This window comes from Opisthocomus hoazin, chromosome 26 (assembly GCF_030867145.1).
Source record: "Opisthocomus hoazin isolate bOpiHoa1 chromosome 26, bOpiHoa1.hap1, whole genome shotgun sequence".
Taxonomy (NCBI): Eukaryota; Metazoa; Chordata; class Aves; order Opisthocomiformes; family Opisthocomidae; genus Opisthocomus; species Opisthocomus hoazin.
In genome coordinates this window covers 8318714-8345357 of record NC_134439.1, presented here as the reverse complement: position 1 = coordinate 8345357, position 26644 = coordinate 8318714, and the positions used below count along the sequence as shown (strand labels likewise).

At 47.1% G+C, this 26644-nt stretch overlaps 1 protein-coding gene across 1 annotated transcript; it reads left to right on the top strand.

Moving 5' to 3' along the window:
- The first annotated feature begins 18896 nt into the window (after positions 1–18896).
- WNT9B (Wnt family member 9B) lies at positions 18897–26439 on the top strand. Its single transcript, XM_009937656.2, has 3 exons — positions 18897–18987; positions 24793–25058; positions 25963–26439. The coding sequence occupies exons 1-3, from the start codon at positions 18912–18914 to the stop codon at positions 26437–26439; spliced, it is 819 nt and encodes a 272-aa protein (XP_009935958.2). The 5' UTR covers positions 18897–18911.
- The last annotated feature ends 205 nt before the right edge of the window (positions 26440–26644 follow it).

Sequence of the window (26644 nt, the reverse complement as noted above, 5' to 3'; positions counted from 1 at the left end):
TGGCTCACTTCAAACTGGGTCTGAAAAACATCTGATCACTCCATCTCCTTGTCTTGGATTGCTGCACAGACATAGAGTGGCAGGACCTTTCACTAGCAAAGGAAGGTGGAAATCCAAGATATCAGTTTATACCTGGTCCAGACTGGGACTTAGGTTGGAAAATCCACCGTTGTGTGGTGAAGGTCGGTGTGTTCACAGCGCAGTTCACAGCACCCCTCACAAAGTTTCTTTCTGTGGTGAGAGGCAGACCCTGGTGAATACGTACTTCAAATCTGCAAGCCATCCTTCAGGTCCCCTAAAGACTCCTGCTGATGCTTCTTTTTATCTGTGTTCATTTCACCTGAGGGCCCACAGGGCCACTGGATTCCTCATCAGTGTCTCCCTGCTCTGGCTAAGCTTCTGCTGAGGGGACAAGCAGGTGCACGTCCCACCACCACAGGCGATTGTGGATCCAACTACTGGTCCCTGGCCCCATCGCCTCTCCAGACAAGACTGCACTAGGAAGCCCCCACCAGCTACTTAGGTGCCTTCAGGGGGAAGTGGGCATTTCCAGAGGAGTTTCACTGGTTTCCCCTCTGTCTTCCTTCTTTTGAAGTTTTGCATATTTCTGATCCTTTGACCTGTCCCTTGCTTTCATTTTTACCACCTTTGTAATTTGATTTTACTTTTGATCTGCTTCCAAAATTTCCCAATTTTCTGTTTAGATTTTCAAATTTGGCTCATGCTCAGCAGCGACACTATGCAAAAGCAGATTCCCTGGGAAAAGTACAAGAACAGAATGTGCACGTAGAGACCCTTCCCCTGAAAAATTTCCCGGACGCCAAGAATTTGCAGCTCAGGGACTTCCCCAGCCCAAGGTAGTGTTGCCGGTTTTAATAACAGTCATTTTCTGTTCCATAAATCTACATGGTTTCTCCCTAAACTGCATGCAAACGTTTGGCTTACGTGACATGGTGTGGCCTGCAGTCCCACAGCTCCTGGTGACAGCACCTTCGTTGTGTGAAGAATTGCATACAGTGTTCATTGGTTGGTTTTTTTAAAATTTTTTCTTTTTTAAATGCCACCAGCTTGCTTAATTTAATGCCCCAATCATTGTAAGTTCTTGTCCGCTCTCTATCAGCCACTTGGTCTTGAGGACCTCTACCGTATCCCCGTCAGTCACCTCTTTTCCAAACTAAAGAATCCCAGCCTACTCGGTAACTCCTTCTACCAATGCTTGTCTCTGATCAGTGTTGCTGTAACTCTCCAAACTTTTCCTAGTTCTGTTGAACGTCTGTTTGAGATGGAAGGGGGCTGACCTGTGCCTGGATCTCCACTTAAAGTGCCACGAAATCAAACTGCTCATAGACAACAGTTGCTGGTTTTTTGCCATTCCTGTTTGCAAGAGCTAAGGAATAACATAAGCCATCCAGATACATGATCAGTTGAGTGTTAGTAAAGCTGTAGACCAATGCTTAGGTCAAGCAGTACAGAAGCAGTCGGTACTCCATAATACTACCTGTGATGGGCTGAGGATTTATTTACTCCTTAGCTTATAGCTGGTGGAAAAAGCACCATTTTCACAGGATAATGGAACACAATGGGACATGGGAGGAGAGATCTGTCCTATGATAGGAGGATGTCTACAACACGAATGTCTGCATCTAAACTAATTCACTAGTTTCTCTTTATGAACAAAGAGTTTCCAGTATACAACAGACACTTAATTAAGTACAGCCTTCTATAAAAATGTCATCTCAAATCTCCTGGATGGTCGTTGTGGAGAACAGAACATTAGGAATTCCTGCTGGAGACCAAGACAGTAAACAGATCTGGAATACATGCTGTCCTGCTCTGCTCATTGACAACAAAGTTCCAGGAGAATCAGAGAAGGTACTGGAAAATGTGATGAAGGTAATCAAAGGTACTGAATGATGGCATTACTAAAGGAGGGCTAGGACTCTTCAGCTGGAAGACCTTGGGTCTATCAAAAGGATGAATGCAATTCTTACTTGGGCAGTTGCTAAGCTGCCCATGGTTGTAATTCCTAACAACCATGGAAAGGATCACTCGCAACTTGGGCAGTCCAGACACACTCAATACATGCCATGGCCTTCAGTTAGGATGTTTGCCACAGTCCAAGTATGTCTGTGCACATCTCTGTGAGAGAGGAGGAGTTCAGCAGAAGCAAGAGGATCGTTCAACACGCTGGGCCAAAGGTACATCAGGAGAAGTCTTTTGAGGGCAGACATACCGTGTGACACTCCAGACTCTGAGGAAGTCAGGACATACAGGAATCACTCAGCTGACATGTCTCGTTCCTAATTTTTATCTTTTGTTGCAATAAACATCCTGCCTAGTCCCTGTGAAATGCTGTGGGCAAGCTAGTGTTGTCAGCATTAACTGTACTGTTGAGAAGAAGATTACAAAGTATTGCAGAAGTTGTGCTCTGTCTCTTGGGATGAATGAACTTCCTATGAGCATGACAGAAGTATGAAACATCACTTAGATCTTGAGGATGAGACATGTTATCTCTGTGCTCTACAGAGGCCAAGAGAACATTGCATCTGATTTAGAGGAGGTGATTTGATGGTGGTCCTGCTTCCCCATCCATCTCCTCTTCTTTGGTGTCTTATCATGCAGTCCCTGAGCAAGGTGCTTGAAAGCATTTGTGCTGGCCCATCTCAAAGCTTTCTTCTGCTGAGAAGGGAAGGAGCTTTTGTTTTGTGGGCTGAGACACAAGCACAAGCAATGGTCATTTCCTGGGGTCCTGGACACCCTCTCCAAAGCATGGGACCTGCTGCCAGGATCTCTGATCAGGATAGGGTTGGATGGACTAATGTACAACTTGGATGAAGAGTGGGATGGGTTTTGAAAAGTCCCTGGGTGGGAAAGTGTGAGTAACATTTTTGCCAATACATATGATCAATATCTGAGTATCAGAAACTCCTACGAAGCCAAATGCCAGCATATAGAAACACTGCATGAGAATATTTCTTTGGTTCTCATGAATCCCTCAAAATACCTTTTCTCCAAAATCTTACAATGTGTGCCTCTTTCTTGTGAATCAAATAAAGTGGCAACTGAAATTCAATTAACAGCTCCTTGAAATGCCATAGATAAAAAGTTATCTAAACTGTAGGTATGAAATATGTGCTAACGTAGACACTTGCTCAAACAGCTATAGGACATTGGATAGAGCAACAAGGAGATGTCTCAGAAATCTGGTTTAGAAGAAATATGGCCATTGTGCCTTGGCAAATGTCCCTAAAACCACTTTCAAAACAGCACAGTTCAAATCAACTCTGAAATAAGATAATTTAACTGGAGAGATATCTACAACAAGTCCTGAAGCATCCCTATCAGGAACTGGGATAAAGCAACACGCCAGGACAGAAAACAACGGCTCTTCTTTCTCCTGTCTTTTATAGGTTTTACTGGCTGATGAGTTCCATGACAAAGCCTAAGCCTTGGCCTTGCACTGTGCGGTGGAACGAGTGGAGCAGTTAGAACAGTCTTCTCACCCACACAGGTAGACCCTCTCAAGCACTTTTGCTACCCTCCTACTTTCATCAGTTTTCCCTTCCCCTGAGGTACTATGCCCTGCTTCTCTGAAGTCCTCAGCACATTTGAACCTCAGCCCTACTTCTGACAAAGCCTCTTCCATTCCTGCTGTCAGCACAAAACATTACTTGACCCATGCGCTAAGCCACCTGTATCCCAGCTCTTGGGCTTGCTTCATGCCCACCTCTACCACCAATTTGTCCTCCTCTAGGTCTGCCTCTTGTCTCTCCTGACACCTTCTTCTCTGCTTCAGACACTCACTCTTCACTTTATCCTCCCTTTGATGCATCTCTTCACTGATCAGCCAAACTCCTGCAGGTTCATGGCATTTTTCCCCAATGCATCTCTACAAATGTAATCCTCACTCCTTGCATGAAGCACCTTCCATCCTCGTGCTTGGCTCTCTCACATCTTGTGCCCTAGACACAAATTATGGGAAGAGGCCCTCCCCATTCAGCTAAGAAGGAAGAGAAGTTTGGGGACTCATGTTGCTCCCTATGCTGTCCCTTTGACACCTCCTGCTGAAGGCTTAATCTCCAGTTGTACTGCCACTGTGGCTTGGGATGAGAAAGCAACAGGTACAGTTAGGGTTGTCCTTCCTTGAGAGAGTCCACCTCTCTCAGGTTTCCCTTTGCTGGCAGAAAGGGGCAGGCCCAAGAAGGACAGGGTGCCTACATGAAAGACCCCCTCCACGGCATCAGAGCGTGCTCAGTTTGCCTGGAACCTCAACCTTTTCTCCTAACAACTCTTCACTGCGGACTTTGGCTCAGCAGGACCACAACGTGAGTGGTCAGCTGTGTCTGTACGGCCCCAACAGTAACACTGGGAAGTGTGGCTGCTCCCTCCATCTGCCCTGTAGCTCCATAGCTGGTCTTTCCTTATGTATTCTCTGTCTACGGTTGAAAGATTCATGCATTCTCAGAGGGGTAGGCAAAATCGAACTTTGCTGTTCCTTGAGTATTTGGGCAGCAATGTGAAGATTGGAGGCTGCAGCAGAGGAGGTTCAAAGGGAAGGCCATGAGGAGTCAGGAGTGTCCTAGAACAGTGGGGAGCACTAGGTGTTGGGGAGCTTTGTAAGGGATGAAGGCAGTTGGGTTGCCCTTCTTCACCCCATTTTTCATGGTATCTGAGACTCCCATCCTGCCCCCTTCATGGGGCTACAGGCTTTTCAGACATGCAGCCACACACCTTCCTCTGCTTCCCTTCCCAAACAACCACCCTCTTCAACCTCCCATGCCTCCATGGTTGAAGGGGTGTGGCCCAGCTCAAGACAGAGTGTGGGAGGAGAGCAGGACTTTCTCCGCTTACTGTAGTAAGCCTGGCATGAGACGGCAACTGTCCCTACCTATCTTGATCTGTCTCCTGAAATCACCAGTTCTTGCAGCAGGGTTGTGCAGGCAGAAGGTGTGGGACAGCCTGTCTCTGTCACCCAGGCAGAGGCATGGTTACAGAGATGCTCTGCCCTGGGAAGGTGCCATGAGCCCCCATGTAGGAAAACAAAAAGCAGCAGCCCAAGTGGAGAACAACACTGGTCTCTGTAGAAAAGAACAGGTCTCAGCAGTGAGAGTCCCACCAGGAGACATTTGAGGATGCTGCTGCAGGGATGGGAGTAAGTACAGATTCAGCTGGAGTTCTTGAAGTGTCCCTAGGAAGTGCTGAAGTTCACAGCCTTGCACGCACCTTTCCGCTGTTCGCAAAGCAAACTTCCCAGATACACAATCAGGTGGAGGAGGATGCGAAATGCCACAGAGCACCACAAACTCGGCAGAATTGCCATTCTCATTTATTGGCTGGGTAGACTGGTTTCAGACCTCCGTATGCAGCCTAGAGCCCTGCCCTCTACATGCCTCCAGAATCCTGTGATTTTCTAGGGCTACGTCCAGAGCATGGGGGTTCCACCTTCACAGAATCACAGAATCACAGAATAGTAGGGGTTGGAAGGGACCTCTGTGGGTCACCCAGTCCAACCCCCTGCCACAGCAGGGTCACCCAGAGCAGGCTGCACAGGACGGGATGCCATCCAGAGGGACCTGGACAAGCTGGAGAGGTGGGCCTGTGTGAACCTCATGAGGTTCAACAAGGCCAAGTGCAAGGTCCTACACCTGGGTCGGCGTAATCCCCGGTATCAATACAGGCTGGGGGATGAAAGGATCGAGAGCAGCTCTGCTGAGAGGGACTTGGGGGTACTGATAGACGAAAGGCTGGACATGAGCCGGCAATGTGCGCTGGCAGCCCAGAGGGCCAGCCGTGTCCTGGGCTGCATCAAGAGAAGCGTGGCCAGCAGGTCGAGAGAGGTGATTCTGCCCCTCTACTCTGCTCTGGTGAGACCTCACCTGGAGTACTGCATTCAGCTCTGGAGCCCTCAGCACAAGAAGGACATGGAACTGTTGGAGCGGGTCCAAAGGAGGGCTACAAAAATGATCCGAGGGCTGGAGCACCTCTCCTGTGAGGACAGGCTGAGAGAGTTGGGCTTGTTCAGCCTGGAGAAGAGAAGGCTCTGGGGAGACCTGATTGCAGCCTTTCAGTACTTAAAGGGAGCCTACAGGAAAGATGGGGACAATCTTTTTAGTAGAGAGAACAGTGACAGGACGGGGGGTAATGGCTTTAAACGAAAACAGGGTAGGTTTAGGCTAGACATAAGGAAGAAATTCTCTACAATGAGGGTGGTGAAACACTGGAATGGGTTGCCCAGAGAGGTAGTGGAGGCCCCATCCCTGGAAACATTCAAGACCAGGTTGGACAGGGCTCTGAGCAACCTGATCTAGTTAGTGCTGTCCCTGCTCGCTGTGGGGGGGTTGGACTAGATGACCTCTAGGGGTCCCTTCCAACCCAAAACTTTCTATGATTCTATGACCTTGTCCAGGCGAATCTTGAATATCTCCAGAGAAGGAGACTCCACAACCTCACTGGGCAGCCTGGGCCAGGGCTCTGTCACCCTCAGAGGGAAGAAGTTCTTCCTCATGTTCAGACGGAACTTCCTGTGCTTCAGATCGTGCCCGTTGCCCCTTGTCCTGTCGCCGGGCACCACAACCTAACCTTTGTCCCAATGGCCCCTATTGGGTTCTGGAAATTTGTTGCTGAGTTCCTGTATGAAGGTTTGTGTATCTGCACTTGAGAGGATCAGACCAGGCATTAAACACTGCTTCCTCTGAGAGGTCGTGCATCCATCTGACAAGTGCCCAGAGGGGTGTGGGGATCTATATCCTTGGAGATCTGCAGGACTTGACTGGACCAACCCACAGCCATTCTTATCTGGATTTGACAACAACCCGTCCTGGGACAGGACATTGGTCTAAAGACCTCCAAAGCACCCTTCCCACCAACACTTCTATGAGATGTCTGCTTGTGCAGTGTATGTTTGGTTATACGTGTCTGTGGGAGCGTGCTCCCGCATCTCCCGGCCATGGCCGTGAACGTTGGGGCCACGGGCAGCGAGTCCAAGCAGCAGAAGGAACGTGTTGGGTGAACGCTGGGTGCCTGGGCACGGCGGGTTCTTCATCCTTTCCTTGACGCGTCAGCTCACCTTCCCGCACAACCCGCTGCCCGCAGCCGTAAGGCTTGGGAGCGGGACAGTCCCCGGCCGCAGCCACCGCTGCTGCTCCCTGCGGCACCGTCGGGCAGCCCGGAGCCCGGCGTGGAGGCTGCCGGTGCCCCGCCACGGCCACGGGAGCCCCGCGGGGAGGGAGGCACGGGGGGGGCACCGCATCCCCGAGGGCTCCAGGAGCCGGCGGGTCCCCAGGGAGCCCCGGGGGTGCTCGGCGCCGTCCGCCACGGCCTCGCCGGCGGCTGTGGGACGGGACGGGACGCGACGGGACGGGACGGGACGGGACGGGAGGAGGGGGCCGCCCCGCCTCCCGCTTAAAGAGCCGCGGCGCCGGGCGGCCGGGCAGCGAGCTGCGGAGCGGCACCGCCCGGCACCATGCGCTCCGCCGCCGCCCTCCGCCGCATCCTCACCCTCCTCCTCCTCCTCCTCCTCCTCCTCCCGCCGCCGCCGCCCGCCGCCGCCTACTTCGGGTCAGCACCGCCCGCGGGGCTCGGCCCCTGGCACCGCCTCCGCGCCGGGGCAGCCCGGGCTGGGGGGCGAGCGGGGTCCGGGGGGACAGGGCTGGGGACCCCCGGGGGGAGCGCGCAGGGTCCGGGGACAGCTCCGGGGACCCCCGGGGGAGAGAGCGCAGGATCCGGGGGGACAGGGCTGGGGACCCCCAGGAGGGAGTGCGCAGGGTCTGGGGGACAGCGGTGGGGACCCCCGGGGGGGAGTGCGCAGGGTCTGGGGGGACAAGGCTGGGGACCCCCGGGGGGGAGCGCTAAGGGTCTGGGGGACAGCGGTGGGGACCCCCGGGGGGGAGTGCGCAGGGTCTGGGGGGACAGGGCTGGGGACCCCCGGGGAGGAGTGCTCAGGGTGTGGGGGGACAGAGCTGGGGACCCCCGGGGGGGAGCGCGCAGGGTCCGGGGGGACAGGGCTGGGGACCCCCAGGGGTAGTGCGCAGGGTCTGGGGGACAGCGCTGGAGACCCCCGGGGGGGAGCGCGCAGGGTCCGGGAACAGCGCTGGGGACCCCCGGGGGGGAGCGCGGATTCTCCGCGGGTGCTCTGCTGAGAGGAGGCGCGGAGTCTCTGCGGGGTCCCCCGGCCCTCGGAGGGTCCTGGCCGGGGCGCAGCGGCCCGGAGCCCCTCGGAGCGCGGTGCGGTGCGGGAGGGCGTCCCAGCTCGGCGCATCCCCGCAGCCACCGGACCGCTGCCACCGGCCGGGGCCCTGTCGCCGGGGGAGGGGGTGGGAGAAGGGGACGAAGGTGCTGGGTGTCGGCAGGAGCCCCCGCCATGCTCCCGGGCACCCCGGAGAAGGGGGACCAGGGAAGGATCAACTTGTGCGGGAGCGGGACGGGGAAGCGGGGTGGAAGATGCTCTGAGCTGGGAGGAACTGGGAGAAAACCTGGAGTTCTTCTACTCCTTGAACTACTCTCCGTTTCTGTTCAGGACGTGACATTCACCCCGGACGGCTGCTGGCATTGATACCTCTCTCCAGGCTGCTTCCCTGGAGGGAAGGTGGCGGGAGAAGGGGGCTGGCAGGGGGGCCCAGGGCTCAGCGGGGAGGTGCGGGTGACACGGGGCTGCTGCGGGGCTCCCCGGGGCAGTGCGGGCTCGAGGGCAGCCCAGGGATGGAGGGTGCCCTGGGGCGCAGGGAGACGGCGCTGGTGCCTCCGCCTGGGACAGTGCGCAGGGTCACTTGGGCACGATTGTCCCCATGTGCGCGTCCGCCCCTCGCGTTTTTGTTTTCTTGGGTTAAAGGTGAAGATGGGTTTTTAACAGGTTGGGTCAATGCAGAGTTTCCCATGAAAAGCGTTTTGTTTTGTTGTCTGAGTAAGCTGCTTCTCAGACAGGTTTTCAGACTCTCTTGCGGTAACCAGAGCTGTTAGTGCACATATCACGGGGAGCGCAGGAGACACAAACAGCAGTACCTTCAGTCACTGCTGTGAGTGACCATAACGCTGGGGCCAGATCTGTGCTGACTTCCACTCGTGGGGGGTCTTGGTCCCTCTCTACCGATCCTCCCATCGCATGCCTGACACTTCTTCCTACATTGGCTTGCAGGTGGCTGCTGGCTTGGCACCGCTTACCTACGACAATGACTGGTATTTCGTTTCTGCTGGAAAGCTTCCTTAAAACAGCTGGATTTTAAGTTTATTAATTGTATTGTTTAGCCTAACACATACCTAGGCCCCTGCTGACAAGGGAGGACTCTGCCTTTCTTGGTCCTTCACAACGTGCGCACACCCATGCTCTATCCAGGAGCTGGGCTGCAGCGAGTGTTTGGCTTTGCAGTGACAGGGATACGCGCACATGGGTGTACTCGGTGGAGGTGAATGTGTCTGTGCTTCCCTTCCAGATACCCAAGTCAAAGCAGTTACAGACTATTGCTCAAGCTGGATTTGTTAAATCGATTTGAATGCTTCTTCATTTTGTGACAACGATCTGTTTCGTAAAAGCTGCTTTCCGGGCATACGAAATCTGGATGTGCCGCCTTTTGACGACGCATACCTTAGGATTTGTGGCTGTAGATTCACTTTTTAACATATTTTTCCTTAAGAGGCTTGACACTGACCTGTCCTGCATACTCTCACCTCTTCATTTAAGAGTCGTAAGAAGGAATACGGGAAGGAAACTAAAGTCTAAGAACTCAGCGAATGTCTGGTGGTGATTAATAATGTGATACAGGAGTGCTTTCAAATATAAAATGGAGTTGATAGACTAGAGAGGAACTTGAATATTTTAGAAGTCTTGATGTGAATGCCTGATGTGGTGCAGTTTGGGAGAAAAATAATGTCACATCCAAGCTGCTACTGAATTGGAGGGGCCCTTAGACCCTGGTTCAGTGGTCTAACTCTGAGTTTTGCCAAATAGCGGAGACTTGGGCCCGTGAGCCAGATCTTTGCTTTCCAAACACTTCATTGGCAAAACCTTGCAAAGATGTAATAAAAAGTGAAGGAGGCTTTTGGGTGTCTATCTGCACAGAGAGGACCTGAGCCCTTTCTGCTGTGTGCAGTGGATTTGGCAAAGGCGAAGTATTGCTGGCTGACAGCGGCGAAGAAAATACCAAGTTTGATTCCATCAGGACAAAGGGAAGGCAAGAAGTGTACAGGGTAGTCCAGCAAAAATGGTGCAAGGGCCCGGGAAAGATGAAGATCACCTCTAAATATACAAAACAAAGGATGGCCAGAGTGAGCACAGGCTTACAATGGATAAATAATGGCAGCTGTGGGCAGATCTCAGAAGATCACATTCCCAGTATCTGGTGTTGTTGGGCTGTGTGGTGTCCATGCACTGGCTGTGCTGGAACAGACCTTGAACTGCCAGTGCTGGGTCCTCAGAGAGGTAAATTACAGCCTACTTTTAAGAGAGGAGGAGAAAATCAGCTCTGTATGAAATGTGGTCCGGCTGTTGTTCAGGTTATGTTGGGTTTTCCTGGCTCATTAGATGCAGGAATCCAGGAGTGGCCGTCTCCCTTGTACACAGACACTGTACACCTCTCACCTTCCTTCGTACTTGTTTTGTTTCCACCTTTGCTTCTTCAGTCCTCCCCCATGCCGCAGCCTCCTGTCAGGTATGCTCCCCTCGTCTTAGCCGTGCTTTTTCTTTCAGGATGTCCAACTCCTTGGGTTCGTGGGAGTCTCTCTAAACCCCACCAAGAACTCTCAGCCTCCTGTTGCCTTTTTAGGGGCTGCGTTTCACAATGTAAAAAGTAGTTTGGGAGGTGTTGGAGGGCAAAGGACTCCTTACAGGGTCTAAGAGAGTCTTTTCCTAGAATTAGGTCAGGCCAGAATTCCGAAGGGACCCACCTCAGGTAGGATGTTGTTGGGTAGGGTGTTCTTGGGTAGGCAGAAGAAACAAACTTGATTAAAGCCTTCTCCTGGAGAGACCTCCAGGGAGCAGGCTGCAACACGTCTCATTCATGGGCCAGTTTGGCCTGTGCTCTGTGGGCAGCCGGATCTGCTGGAGCATTTCTTTATAATCTGTCCTGAAATACCTGTGGTAGGTATAGAGGCGCCAGGCTTCCTGCAATTTTGCATGATGTCCTGTCTTGATTTGCAGCTCCTCTTAATTCAGCCTACCTGTATCTTCTGCATTTACTGCTAATTCTGCTCCCATCAAAGTCAGTGGCACGACTGTTGTTAATGTCACGATGGGAGGATTTTTTGGGCCCTTTGAGAGTGAAAACAACGTGACTTGCAGGTCTATTGAAGTTTGGGCTTGTATTGTTTTGAAAATAGCATAATATGTCAAACGACATCTTAATGTAAATATAAGTACCTTCAAAAATGCTGTCTGTCTTCATCTCCCCTGTATCCTTCTAGTGATGTCGGATAATCTTTGGTTTTCATCCAGTTAGCCCAGTTACCTACATTCCTGCATTTTCTTTGATAACTGCTTGTTACTGCAGCGTTTCCCTGATAAATCTAATGGACCAAATCTACTACAAATAGGGGGTCTTCTGTCGAGTCCTGAGTGCTTCTGGAGAGATTTCTGAGGATACTTCTCTTTCTGTTGAGCTGATAAATTAAATACTCATATTACTTACAGGCTGCAAAACCATTCCTCAAAGTACAGTGTATCAGGAGGGCTACAGCATCTTTTTTTGCACGGTCACACAGAATACTGGGATATTTAAAAAGAGAAGATTAGCAGAAAGAGAGCACAAATGGAGAGGGAAGCCAACTGTCAGCTGAGACTTGAAAAGATGGAGTTGGTAGATGGAGCCTGTAGTGATTGCCACAGCAGAGATGGTGTGTGACTGCAGATGCATTGAATAAGTAAGGGCTTTTCACAGATGCTTTTTGATTATCTTTAGTTCCCAGATTCTTTTTAGTCATTATCTCAGGGCATCACATTTTCTGAGAAATCATCCCACTGGGTGTTGAATGTTTCATGTAGGGAGCGCTCCAGGGGAATGTGGCCAGTCCAGAGTTGGACTGAAAATCTGATCTCCCATGTAATGATTGACTGGCCTGCTGGCCTGGGTCGGACGGTCAGCAGCAGGGACTGCACCGCCCCTGAAAGCAAGAGCTATGAGGAGATGTTTCATATGATTGAGTTGAGAGGTGGAAGGATTTAAACCAAGTCTGTCCAGACTGTGGGAGCCCAGATCAGATAAGGCTAAAGAACCCAGTGCTGTTAGAGTGACCCAAGTCAATCAGTGCATAGGCACTAATTGCAGCGATTCCCAGCTAAATCCTCACACCAGGTTGCACACACCTCTCATCCCAAAGCAGCCAGCTCTTCCGATGTAAGACTTTTATATGCTGTTCCCTGTGGAGAATTCTTTTTAAAAATTGAGTCTGTATCCGGACACATCATCTGTTGCTGTTCCCCAAAAGGGTTTGCAGCAAGCAGAAAAACCCATTTCCAAGGATTCCAACTCAAAACCTCCCTTAAACCTCACCTGAGTTTTTAATTCAAGCTCTTTTTCTTCGTAAGGAAAGCTTGACAGAAAACCTGGAGGAGAACAGGTATAAAAACACCTGCCAGAGGGTCTGAAATGGCAACTCTGACAGAGAAAAATCAAAAAACCTTTGAGATCAATAGTTTATCCTGCGATGCTGCTCTGGGGATTTCTGCCACCTGCTCTGTAGACAGTGGGTGGTACAAAGCGTGGGAGACCATCCCGTGTAGTCAAGACAGTACCACACTGCTGCTAGTGACAAATATCGAGGATTAAATAGTGTTGCTTCTGAAAAGATTAAAACTCCATTCCACTGAGCTGCCAGGGAGAGAGGAAAGCTGAGGACCCGTTGTGCACCATAGAGGCCTTGATTTGATCTGTCATTGTCCCATATTCTCTTAGCCTTTCCTGAATGCTTATTGCAGCTACCTGTGGGGTGTAGATATTTCTGTGGAACATGAAAGGCCTGTGAAATCAGATATGGAATACTGTTGTGGCTCTCTTTGATTTTTCTCCTTACTTGAGAGAGGTAGAAAAGGCATATTTTTAGGGGTTTTTAAGACCTTTCAGATTCAGAGGACATTGGGCATTGCACAGGAACAGGCTCTCATTAAAAGTCTCTTAAGCAGCTGGAATTTGGCTGGAAGGAGATTAAAGGAAATAGATGAATGTAGTAAAGTGCTTAGACAGAAAAGTAGAGAGAAATAAAAGTTTGAGATCCTTATTGTTCTTTCAGATTGCTAGCAGGTGTGCATTAATTCAAAGAGTTGACTTTTTCGGCCGTATGATCTGTAGATGATACTCTCTAAATCATTTAAAAACCATGTGCAGTTTGCCTAACTGCAAATATCTGCATATTTTATATTTAATCTTGTAAGAATGTTCTCGTACTGTGATCTTGATCTGATCTGATCCTCTGTTAGTTTTACCATAATAAAACACAGTTATAGTTAATATAGTCAGAGCCTGCAAGCCTTTTTTCATATGGGTAATCTTAGCTGTGACTTACGACTCTGAGAGTGGCTTCTGCTCCCAGCTGTGCCACTGGTCAACTGCATGATCTTGGGCAGCTCCTTTAATTTCTCTGCCCTCTTATCTGTTTTGAAAGTTATGTGAGACACTAGTTTTGAGACTTGTGTCTTTGCGTCAGTCTTATGCAATGAATCCCCATCTCTGTAGGAGCCTCCAAGCATAGCAGTATAATTTTTTCATGCTGACATTCACAAGCGGGTAACGAGCATGCTAGTTCACAGGAGGGAGACTTTCGCAGACAGGTATATTCCAGGTAGCTTTAGTCACATGTCTTAGATTAACCAGTTTACTGCTTATTTTGCTTACTCTTCAATGCATTATTTCCATCTGGTTATTTCCATACTCCATTTCTGGAGGAAAATCAAGCTACTTTGTGTGTTGCAAATTTAGGATTTAAAAAATAAAAAAAGATGGCTGGTCAACCATCTATCTGTGTTGGACGCTGTATTACCTCTGTCAGAATTTAAACGATTGCTGGATCCAATTTTGGAAAGTGTTTTTCCCATGAAGCTTTTGCTTTGCGTAGTGTAAAAGATGAATTAGACTTGGTGTCTTTGCTCTGTGTGTGGTCCCAGGCTATATTTGCTGTGCACTATTGAGATTGCTCTGAAAATGGAATCAAATTCCTCAAAGGTTGGTTTTTTTTTTATGGTGCCTATCATTCTCCTACTTGAGTTTTGCACAAATATTAACATCCAACATCCTTCAGGGTCTTGAGAATGGCAATGCCACCTTGTCCCAGATCTCATTGGCCACTGGTGGGTCATAGGACATCCTTGAGATAATCCCTGTCCAAGATTGTAGGAACAGCTGTCCTGGGTCAGACCAAAGGTTCGTGCAGCTTCACAACCTGGTTTCAGCATTGGGTAGTAATGATCATGAAGGCAAAAGCATAAAAAGGAGTAGCATAGCAGGTAGTGATGTTCTCTCAGAATACTCTCCAGCTTCTGACAGTCTGCAGCTCAAGAATTTCCTGTGTCGAAGTGTCTTTGTATTTAATGGTCCCTTATGAATTTTTCTTCCATGGTTTTGTATGGGTGCATGTATCGTTTAGCATCCCTAGTGTCCTGCATTAAGAAAGGCTGCAAGTTTAACTACAGCCTCTATACCCCATTTCATTTATTTTTAGTCTACTGATATATAAGTTAATATAATTCCCCCTGATTCTTGTGTAGAGGTAGGAATAATCTTTCTTTACTCACTTGTAGGTTAGTCATGATTTTACAACCCTGCGTTCTCCTAGTATTCCTTTTTCTCCTAGGGGAAATTGTACAAAAAATTGTACAAAAAATCCAGTCTACCTAGTAATCTTCTTACACAAACTATTTTGGAAATCTATCAACTTCACTTTGCTAAAGCAGACTTTAGCATTGGGCTTATCCTTGTCTTTCTGTTCAGTGACTCCTTCAAAGACCTCTAGTGGGTTTATGAGGCACGACTACTTTCTACAGAAGTCGTGTTGACTCTTCACTGTTCTATAATTAACCTATGCCCACTACTCTGTTCTTAAGAGTTTCTACCAACTTGCCCAGTACGGGTCTCTCCTGTGCTGTGTAGATCATCACATCTCATAAGAATTTGAAGATCTGTTTGCTACCTTTTCTCTCTTTTACACTCATGCAGTTTTAAGCAATAGCTTTTACATCACATTTTCCTTCCTGAGTCAGCACTCTGATGTGAATATTTTGATATCCAGTGAGCTACAGAAGAGCACACAATCTTGACTTTACAGTTGCTACTTGAGGAAATGCATGAAAGCCCCTGACAAACCTGTGGGAGCTTAATAGCCCTTAGTTAAATTGTGTCTGCTTAAGGTCAGATTTTCTGGGTTTAGCTTCCATCCTCTGGGTGGTGTTTTGCTGTTGACCAGTAGACTGAAGGACTATCTGCTGTATCTTTTGCTCAGGAAAAGGGATTCATGGATTTTAGGCCAATATCCTAGCCTCTTGGAATGAGCATATATAATCACAAGAACAAAAAGTGAGCAGCTATCTTTGCAATCGTCTGTTTCCTTTCCAGTTGAGGTCATACTATTGGACTCCTTTGGAAACAGAGCCACCAAGCCTCTACACTACAGCTCTGGCTGCTTCTGAAGCCTCCATGAGAAGGAAGGGCTGAGAGCTGGTCCCTTCTTTCATAGAAAGGAGATGACTAGTCTAAATAGTCACTGAAGCTACTACTGCTGTCTCAAAAATATCTGACAAGGGATGAATGCTGGTTTTGCTGGGATGGAGGACACTAAAATGAGGATGGAGACTGGCAGAAGGGGAGCTCTTTTTGTTCTGAGAAAGGATTTTTGGGAGTTAGGATGTTTGGCATGGGTGGTAGTTCTGTTGGTATGTGGACAATCAGTAGGTTGGTATACAGGAGTTCAGTAAAATTGCATATGTGGCTTTCCAGCAGTGAGTAATTTCAGAGTTGTTATATGAGGCTCTGAAAATCTTCTTTCCAGTGTCTGTTCACTTCTTATTTCTTCTCTCTGTGCTCTGAACTTTGGAAAATTTGCTGCATAGGGCATGGTAAATGGTGAACAACCACATCTGACATTTAACTTGTTGATGAGTTTGCTTTCCTGGGATGCGAGTGCTGGATTCCCACTGCCAAGCAAAGTCCAGGTCTGTGACTTTCTGAGTGAGTGCTGTTCCTCCTCCAACTGACATAATAGCAACACATTTTCCTGAACCCATCATTGTCTCAGTGACCTAGGTACAGTCTGAACATCCCTAAGAAGTCAGACTTTTGTTGACATCTAAGTCTCTCCCTGCCCCTGCTGGAGTTGGCATATCTTGATCTTCTTGAGCTTCAGAGCTTGTGCAGAGCATGTGCTTATGCATCCAGGGAAATATAACTCCAATGAACATGTATATTGGTTTTTAAGCACCACAGTGAGTCAGCCAAAGTGGTTAAGCTTGCTCATTATGTGCTGGTCTCACTCACTTGGGACGATCATGTGTGCCTCACTCCTGTTCCTCCAGCTCAGGACTGCCATGTCCCTTGTGCACCAGCTCTTGTTGCCTTCTCTGTGTGGTGTTTGGGGACAGATAGGTCTTTGAACTGTGCAGTCTGATTGCTCTCTGAAGCCCCTCAAGTTGTGGTAATTCCAGTTTCTTGGGTTGAACCTGACCCCAAATATCTGTCTCTGTTTCCAGTATTGCCTGTTTATCTCTTGGCTCTCACTGGAACATCTCGTGTTTCTGTCCCCTACTTCAGCAGTGACAACAGGATTAAGAGATTTTTCTCACCCACTTGGTTTCAAAAGTTTAATACTTGCTGTGTGATTCACAATGATTCCTTGGTTCTTGGTTAGTTTGCAGGTCCCTGGATGATTTCCATGTGTTAGTTAATACCACTTGTGCTTAATCACAACTATGTGAGTGCACCTGGAGGGTGTCAGCTACTGTGAGAACAAATGCAGAAGTGCTGTGGCGTTAGGTCAGCTGAATTGTGCTATAACACCCATGTCTTGGTAGTCTGGATTGACTACAGAGATCCAGACAACTAGCTCAGAAATAGATGTCTATAAGGTATGTGAAGGACTAAAATCGCAGCTGTAGTGCTTGACTTGTGTCCTCCATAATGAAGATTATATCCCTTATAAGATTATGGTCTTACTTGAACAGTGGAGTGTTAGAAATGTCTGTCTTTTGTGAGCCAGGTAAGTTTTCATTTCGGTCACCTCCACCAGTTAAAATTCTTTACTTGTGAACTGGAGTGTGGTAGGCAGCGTGGATGCTTGCCATGTTCCTGGCACAGACTTTTCCCGTGTCTCTCTGCCAGCACAGACTGGCATGTGCTATGCAGAAGCACACACCTGGAAACACGACCACTGAGACCTGGTCAGATAATTCAGCTGTGAAAGAGCCATGCTTTTACTAGGAACCTGATAACGGTGCAGAGGTGAAGAATCTCACTTCCTACACTGCTGTGAGGAATTGCTTGTTTGGCTTTGTACCGAGCTACTAACTGGTGCCCGTCCCCGTCTGGCTCAGCTTGCTCAAGCACTGAGCTGGGCAGGGAAGGCGATGGAGAGTCGCTGCACCGCTGGTGGGGTGCCAGCAGCCAGACAGTCTTTGTAGACGTGCTGAAGAGATTGCTGCTGATTGCATCCCTCCCCATCCAGCTTTGCTCGTCTGACTCCCACACTCACTTTGCGGAGCAGCGTAGCCCAGTTCACCTGGCTGGGGAGAGGAGCAAGAACCAACTGGCTCTTCTCTTTGTCGATGTTGAACCACCTGTGGACTTGCAAGGAAAACAACGGGGTTTGGAGAAGGGGAGGCATAGTCTGAAAATGTTAACGTCGGGGCTGCGTCCAAATAAAGGTTTAGGAGGTTTCCATTTGTCTGTCTGGTTTTGGTATTTTTCAGGGTAGGGGTTGATGCACTGTGTGATTCTCACATGTTTGGCAATCAGGAGTGGCAATCCTGATCACTGTTGTGCAAATGCATGACTCTTCCCAGTTTGTTTGCAGCCCTCAAACCTTGTACCAATGTAAAATAACTTCTGTCTTTTCAAGCATCCTAAAGATACTAAGGGAGATAAATTTTGCAAGAGAAATGCTGTCTTGCCATGAAAAGTGAAACCGTTTGTCTCAAAACTTTGTGCCATTTTTCAGATGAATCACATATACACACATGCAAGTGCACTGCTGTTGCATTTGGCAATACATTTTTGGTTGACCTTTCCTTTATTTTTTCAGAAAGAAAATGTTTTCCAGCAGAAGTCATGCTTGCTCTAAAAAGGTGTTCGTTGATAATGTCTCCCTGTTGGTCTTCCCTGGCGATGTCTAGTGGTATGGCACCAGTGGACACAAAACCCTGAAAGGACGCGGTTAATGCTTTCTGGAGTTAGCACAGACTGTGACATACAGTGACCTGCAGCACCACAGAGTAAAGCAAATCTCTGTATGTGATGGTGAATGTACTATGAAGGAAACAAAACTGCAGGGTTGTAAACTTGTCCTCTTCATGAAGTTGAGAAACCTTCCCACCCGTGGTTGCTGGTGACAACACACACGCGTTTCTTCTTTCTCCTCACAGTCTGCTACTTTGCCTTGGTGTGTGGTGGAGATGGGATACTAGATCTAATCAATCTGTATTGATTAATCTTCTGAGCTGGTAATGTACCCTGACCAGCAGCTTTCTGAATATCCTTCCCTCCGATCGCCTTTTCTCTACCATGACTGCCGTCTTCCATAACTCACTGCTTTTTCTACTTCCTTTCAGCTTGACCGGGAAAGAAGCTCTGACCCACTTCCCATCCCTGGGACCCTCCACAAACTCTGCCCAGGGGAAGGTCCATGTGAAGCAATGTGACTTGCTGAAGCTGTCCCGCAAGCAGAAGAGGCTTTGCCGGAGGGAGCCTGGCTTGGCAGAGACCTTGCGGGATGCCATCCGGCTTGGGATCATGGAGTGCCAGTACCAGTTTCGCAGCGAGCGCTGGAACTGCAGCCTGGAAGGACGGACCAGCCTGCTGAAGCGAGGTACAAGGTAGTCTTTGGTTTACAGTATAAAGTCTCGCTTGGTGCTGTAGCCCTTGGAGTACGCATCTCAAATTAAGCCAAGGACACAGGGCGGTGACCAGGGAGCGCAGAGGAATGGGAGCTCTGCAGTTTGGGCCCTTTTGCTACAAAATACGCTTTATCCTCATCTTTCCTGAGCAGTTTGTCACGGATTGAAAAGTAGAAGGAAGTTCACACCCTTGGTTTGTCGATTTTTGTCCGAGAGCAGAGTTTGCTAGGCTGACCATGTTCCTTGGCTGGCAATCAGCATGAAGCTGTGAAAAACAAGGGTTAGTGCTTGATGTCAAGGGACTTTTTAAGAGACTCTTTTTAGCTCTTTGGATATTTTTGTACATAAGTCTCTGTTGTTCTCAGATACAGAATTTAATCCTAATTTACTGTTTGAAAAAACTATTTGTCAGCATTAAGGAATTTCAGTAGATGTTTACAAATATCTCCTAAGACTCATTCACATATCTTTGGAGTTTCTGCAGAAGTGCAGACAGAGTGGACAGAAGAGCTCCTGGCTTCTGTTTCACAGAAGGCTTTAGAGAAAGAAAATGTTCTGTAAATTCTATATTTGAGGTAACAGAGAGCATAATAAATCCTTTAAATTGTAAGAGTTTGAGAAGAATAGAATGAAGATAGACCCTGAAACTATTTCTTACTAAAAGTTCCCAGAGCGTGCACATGCACTCAGCTGAACCTGTACTCATCCAAACAATGCCTGACCAGCCTATTACGGAGTTTCAGCCCTTCAGTAATGTTTAGTAGCATTTACTCAGTTTTGGTCTTCAGTACGACTGAGTTTCAGTCCTTTGATAATGTTTAGAAAGTTAATGTCTTAAAAAAACGGACTGAATAATCCAATATTAACTTTTATGAAATTAAAAATGTTAATTTTAATTAGCATTGGGATTGAAACTTTTTAAAATTTCCATTTAAAACAGTCAGATTTTATTAAAGTAAATGTTAAGTTAATATCTTAGTAAACCAGCACATACAAGATCAGATTTACTTCATTGCAAGGCTCTATTGTGGATTTTTTAGCACACTGTGGAAGAAGCTGTTCGTGATCATTTTGAATGACTTTCTGACATCTGTACCTTCATCAGCCTCAAAGAACTTGAAAATGACAATTGAATAATCCTCATCTTCAAATAGCTGGAAAACATTTAATTATCTCCTGGTGGCATGCCTCAACATTTCCACAGACTCCTGACTGACAAAATAAAATATCACCTGTAATTTAAAACCTGTTTTGGCAGATGAGGCTAAGTGTTTGAAAACTTTTATTACACAATCCTAAGGATCAAATGATGATTTAATACAGAAAAGTATGCTATATACATCTCCTACGTGAAAGGACAGTCGGCTGGAAGCAATTATTAGTTCTCATTTTCCTTTAACTTGCAAATAGGTTAGTTTCTTTCACAAAGAACACAAGCACTTTCAGCTGCCACTTTTGATCTGTTTCTCACATATTCATACTGCTGCTTTGTTGCTGCCTTGGAAATTGTTGGTCAGACAATGGACGATGCTCCTTTTGCCCAAGTGGTGATGAAGAGTTTTAGAAACTGTTAAATCATTTGATATTGCCATGGTCCTAGAGAAACCATAAAGAAAAACATACACTTTTAAACTGTCTTTAATGGTCTTATGCATGCAAGAGGGGGAAAAAGATCATGTCCCAGTGAGATGGTTCATTTTTGTAATAGGTGAAAAGCCACACTTAATTTGCAGTGACAACTGAATAACTGCTATGACTGATATGGATCACCTATGCTTTTCCTGCCTCTACAGATGCTATCATCTTTATTCCTGTATTTACATACTTCTAGTAAGCAAAAAAAAAGGCCAAGGGCTTTCTGGTTTTTGAAATGCCGAATTTATTTTCACATTCTGCACTATTTGTTGTTTTACATGGACACTCCTCTGGATACAGCTGGGAAACTCTTTTTGCATAGCCTACAATCCTCCTGTGACTGTAGCAGTCACTTCTGGTGGTCAATACTCTTCAATGATATATGTAAAATCCTTCTGCATTCCTCCTCCACTTCTTTAAAAATCCGTGAAAAGAGGTGGATTTAAAACTATTCTGGACAGACATTTCAAGCCATCTAGTTGCATGGTGGAAGTTGTCATTCTAAAAAGTTTGTAAAGCAATGATGGTCTTTTGGTTCTCCAAGGTGTGCCACAGAGGCAGCCAATTGCTGCTGGAGGTCAGGTAAGCAGTATTTAATCTCAAACAACATGGTGATTTGGGGAAAGTAAATACCTGTAGCAAAGACAGCTCAGATGCATCCACTCAGAAAACTCCTTCTTGAGAAACGAGCACTCTACAATCCTTCCCTCCATCAGTCCATTTCTTTGCTTCAGGTTTGTGAGATTCTTTGACCTTCAAGCAGTGGTTTCAGTGATGCTATGAGGAACCTAGGAATGGTACAGCACAGAACCAGTGGCTCAGAGACATAGAATTTCCATCGGAGATTTTGAGAACTCAGTTGGACAAAGCCCTGAGCAACTTCATCTCACATCGGAGTTAGCACTGCTTTGAGCAGGAAGTTGGACTAAAGACTTTGAGAAGTCTTCCATCCTAAATCTTTCTACAATTCTATAGCTTTCTGGCCTGCTCTTGGTTTGTGGTGTTTTTTGTTTTTTTTTTTGTTCCCCCCCCCCCCCCCCCCCCAACCCTGAGATGTCTCTTCCACTTGCTCTGAAACGTTCATACTGTGTTTCTTGTAGCATTGAAAAATCTTTGACCTTGAGCATCTTTCCTTTGGCAGAATCACCGTATGGCTAAACTCCTCCTATTATAGTTTTCCTTGTGGTCTAGAGTACACCACGCCACAAAACAGTGTCTTGCCATTGCAGCAAAGGTCTTTCTGTATTTATAGGCTGTTCAGCTAGAGAAGTAAGTCCAGATAGCTCCGGGGAAGACTTGGACACATGCAAGGTCCTACCAGGCAAAGCTGGCTTTCTTCAGTGTCTTGAAATTCAATTCTTTGCTGGATGTTTGTAATCAAACTGACAAGTAAAGACATCTGCATTTACATGTTTCCCCTTGCACTGAGTGTTTAAGATTTCATTATAGTCACTGGCAACTCAGTCAATGGGGTCAGGAGAGTGACTCATCCCTAAACCAGACCCTGACAGCCTGGGCATTGGCTCCAGGCTTCACTGGCTGTGGTGACAATAGCTCTGTTGACATGGTGGGAGGACAGATACCCAGGACACACGGAGAAACCTCCATTTAGATTTTCTCAAATCATGCTTGTTGGAGCTGATTGCTGCTCATTTGTGCATGTCCTACTGAAAATCCAGCTTCAGCAGCAGCTCTGTTGCTCATTGTTATTCCATAAGGGCTTAAGGACCATTCAGTTTTTCCTTTACTCATGTGATTCATGAATTAAACTATTAAATGGTGGTCAGTCCCTTATGACAATGTAGAATAAATTATCTTACACTTTTCAGACAAACATTTGGCAGTCTGGTGACATTGAACCTTTGCCATGAAAGGAGGTGGGAGGGGGGAAGAAGAAGGAGACTATTTGAAAGTATGCTCGTTATCTTCAGTTACTGCTGTCTGCAGTGGCCTGACCACAAGCAATGGTCTCTGATTTCAAGTGGGCTGAAATTTGGCCAGCACTTACGTGGAGCACCACAGAAGAAACCAAACCATCACTGGTCAGAAATAGCAGAAGCAGTGTGGTATTCCACAAAGTCAGATTTAGCAGGGTATGTGGAGTTGACTGGTACTCCTAGCTTTATATGGTATGGGAAAGCATTTCTAAAATGTCCTCCTCTCTTCTGGTATCAGCGTGTCAGATAGGATACTGGGAATCTGGTAAGCAATTGGAGATAAGCTACCAGAATTATTTCTCAGATTTAGGATCTCAAATGTATCTTATTGTCTCTTAGATCCTCCTTTTGGGTTAGCCACTGTTTGAAAAGTGCATCCTGTTGCTATCCGTAGTCTGTGTTGACTGTGTCCCGTATCAACTGGATTTGGTTACATTTTTTCATTATTCTTCCAGTACCCTGAGAGATGTTATAGGGCATCATCAACCAGAGATGCTAACAAGAGCTTAGTTGCAAGTTACTTGTCCCAGTGATACAGCAACTAAAATGGTGCGGTAGGAAGCAGTTTGTTGATTGATCTCCTTGACCTCCTCCACATATTCTTGACTCTCTCATCCATGTCCGCTGTTGCTAGATCTTTCCTCTAAAATTCTGGAATTCCAGTGAGCTCCTCTGAAGTCTTCCCTGAAGTTGCTAATGCAGCCTCTCCATTATGCTCATGATTAGTCAATTTTTCGTTCTTCTCACTGATAGCTATCAGAAGAACTCTTTGTCCTGTTCTTTGGTCAGATTTATGGTGGCTTCACCCGGATCTCAGCAACCAGTGGTCTGATCTGTTATTACAGGTGGATGGGAATTCTTTGAGGGAACAAAATGATGGAAAGGTTTGAGGTTGGACTGGATGAATTCTAGATGTCCCTTCCAACTTCTGCTCAAAGCAGGGCTAACTGCAAGACTACATCTGGTCTCTGCAGTTCTCCCTCTCTCTTAGTTTTTTGGGGGAAACAGATTTGTTTCCTTGTGACGTGGGAGGAAATTTGGCATTTTCCAATGTGGAATATTTGTTTGCTTCAACGTGTTTCCTTCCATCAAATGTGAAAGTGTTCTATTTTTCATAAACCAAAGTGTTTCTGTTTTGGCCAATCTTATCCATTCTGGCACTCTGAGCTGTTGATCATTCACCCATCTTTCTCTTCCTTGCTCTACTTCCTAAACTGTGGACTTGTTAAGCAGTTTCCTATAAATAGTTTTAATTTCTGCAAATAAACTCTGGAGGAAATGTTAAGATTTTCCCCTGGATTAAATAGGAGAGGAAGTAAATAATCAAACCAAAGTATTTTGTGGTTTAGGTCAGATTTGTGTCAGTCAGTGTTTTCTGGAACTTCTGTGGAGCTCACGGGTGCCGTATCAACATACCCATTCCTATCTGATCCCATGTCTTCAGACTGAATTTCTATTCATGCACTGTACTTTGTTTCCCAGTTAAAATGTTGTGGTGTGTCATGATCATATACCTCCAGGCAAACACAGCCAAGCTGGGAAGCCTGCTTTAGGAAGGAGAATAGCTTCAGAAAGCATCACCACAGTCACTGGGAGTGCATAATTCACAGGGAAGTCAGCAAATCCACTCATGTGCAGGAGAGTCTGTCCTTCTTGCCCAAGATGTCCTTTGACATGGAACCTTTCCCAGTCAAACTGCGTGTGATCTTTCCATATGAAATACTACTATACTGGGCCAACACAGTTGTAATTAAAAACATTTTAAAATGACAGGTCAGATTTAAAAAATATTTTTTCAGTATCTATTAAATATTTCCTGAGTTTAAGCCACAACATTTCAGGGATGGTCTCTACTCACACCTATCAGCTCTGTGGTGAGGATGAGGACAAATGGAGTTTATGTTGCCAGGACTATTTGGCTGTTGCCACCCATCCCTTGATTCATGAATGGTCTCCTGTCTCCATATTGAATCAGTCACAGCCACCAGGTGAGACTGGGGTGTTACTACACTAGTTACTTCAAACTTGATATTGAGATTCTCTACTAGGAATGGTGAGCAGGTAATGGAAGGGTTTTGTCTCTTTATACTTCTAAGTATTGTGCTTGGTTTTAGTTCACGGACAGTCAGGACAGCCAGTGAGGTGGATAAAGACCTTATTTTGCCTTTCCTGCTCCTACCCTTTCCTAATCCTTCTCCTGTGCAGGTTTTAAGGAAACTGCCTTCCTCTATGCAGTGTCCTCTGCAGCCCTCACCCACTCCTTGGCCAGAGCATGCAGTGCTGGGCGCATGGAGCGCTGCACCTGTGATGACTCCCCGGACCTGGAGAACCGCAAGGCCTGGCAATGGGGCGTTTGTGGAGACAACCTCAAATACAGCACCAAGTTCCTGAAAAAATTCTTGGGTCAGAAGAGGATTGGCAAAGACCTGCGGGCCAAGGTGGACATCCACAACACCAATGTTGGCATCAAGGTGAGGAGGTGCAGCAGCAGGCCTAGAAAGAAGTTAGGACTCAATGCAAGTCTTCTAACCCATCCTCAACTGAGGCTGTTTGTGAGAGTGGTATTCACAGCCCGTACTCACAAACTAGACCTGTTTACCTGTGTGTTGTGGACCTTATGGTACTGAGAGCTCCCTGTAAAGTCTTCTGAACTCTGGTATCAGGAGCTGCAGGTCTGGAGTGGCAGAGTAGCATCCTGTATCCTCTGGTGGTATCAGAGGCTGAGGGACAGCAACATGCAGCACTGTAAGAGCTGTAAAACTCACTGGCTGAATTACTTCATGGGTTATGCCACAGCCACAGGGAGTTTTGAGAACAGCTAGAGCTTCAGAGCTGGTGTGACATGTGAAGTAGATTAAGGGTTGACACTCTTGAGATCAATTACGAGTCTGCTGGTGATTTGCTATGGAGCTAGCCATGTTTGGGTCAGGGAGACCATTCGATCAAGCATTCTGGCCTGTATGGTACAGGCTACTGACTTATCATTGTTTTCCATTTACTGAGTCTAATTACTTATTTGATTGGAGCACTGTCTGGATTTCAATATACCAAACGGAATCCACCATGCTGGAGGTACTCAGTTTCATGGCTGACTACTCCTGCTATTCCAAATAGGCTTAGTAAAAAATTATTTAATATTCAGTATTTGGCCGTTTGTCCTTATTCAGGCTTTCTACTCTCTGGCTCACCAGTCAACTCTGTAGCCATTCATCTGTTCTGCTTCTCTTTTTTTCTTAGTTTCTCCTCCCTAAAATAGGAATAATACCAATAAAACCAAAATACTTCCAGGCTGTCTGCAATCTGAGGTGTTAACTCTATTCAGAACTAGGCTCATGGTCCTGGCAGATAATGACTACCACTTCTCTTCCTCATCAGGCTGTGAAAAATGGTCTAAAAACCACATGCAAGTGCCATGGTGTCTCTGGCTCATGTGCTGTCCGGACATGCTGGAAGCAGCTTTCGCCTTTCCATGAGATTGGACGACTGTTGAAGCTGCGCTATGATGATGCTGTCAAGGTCTTCAGCACCACCAATGATGCTGTGGGACACTCGGAGCTGGCTGGCCCACAGAGACACAGTCACTCCCCCAAGCACCCCTCTTCGCCCCGCTCTACTGACCTGGTGTATGTGGAAGACTCCCCCAGTTTCTGTCGTCCCAGCAAATACTCATTGGGAACTGCTGGGAGGACTTGCTCTCGGGAAGGCAACTGTGACAGCATGTGCTGTGGACGAGGCTATAACACCCAGAGCCGGCTGGTTACCTTCTCTTGCCACTGCCAGGTGCAGTGGTGTTGCTATGTTGAGTGCCAACAGTGCATGCAGGAAGAGGTCGTCTACAGCTGCAAGCAGTAAAGTCAGTGCTAGAGAGTCAAGACAAGTCCTAAAGTACAAGAAAGCAGTAGGGAGAGAGAGATATGATTCCCTGCTGTAGGGTGAGGGCAAAGGCAAGCATCAAAAATGTCCAGTGCTCCTATTATCTCAATGTTGAGATCCTCCGATCTGGGGAGAGCCCCTGTGTGAGGGGTGAAAACCTGTGGTTTTTTTCAGGTATCAGATC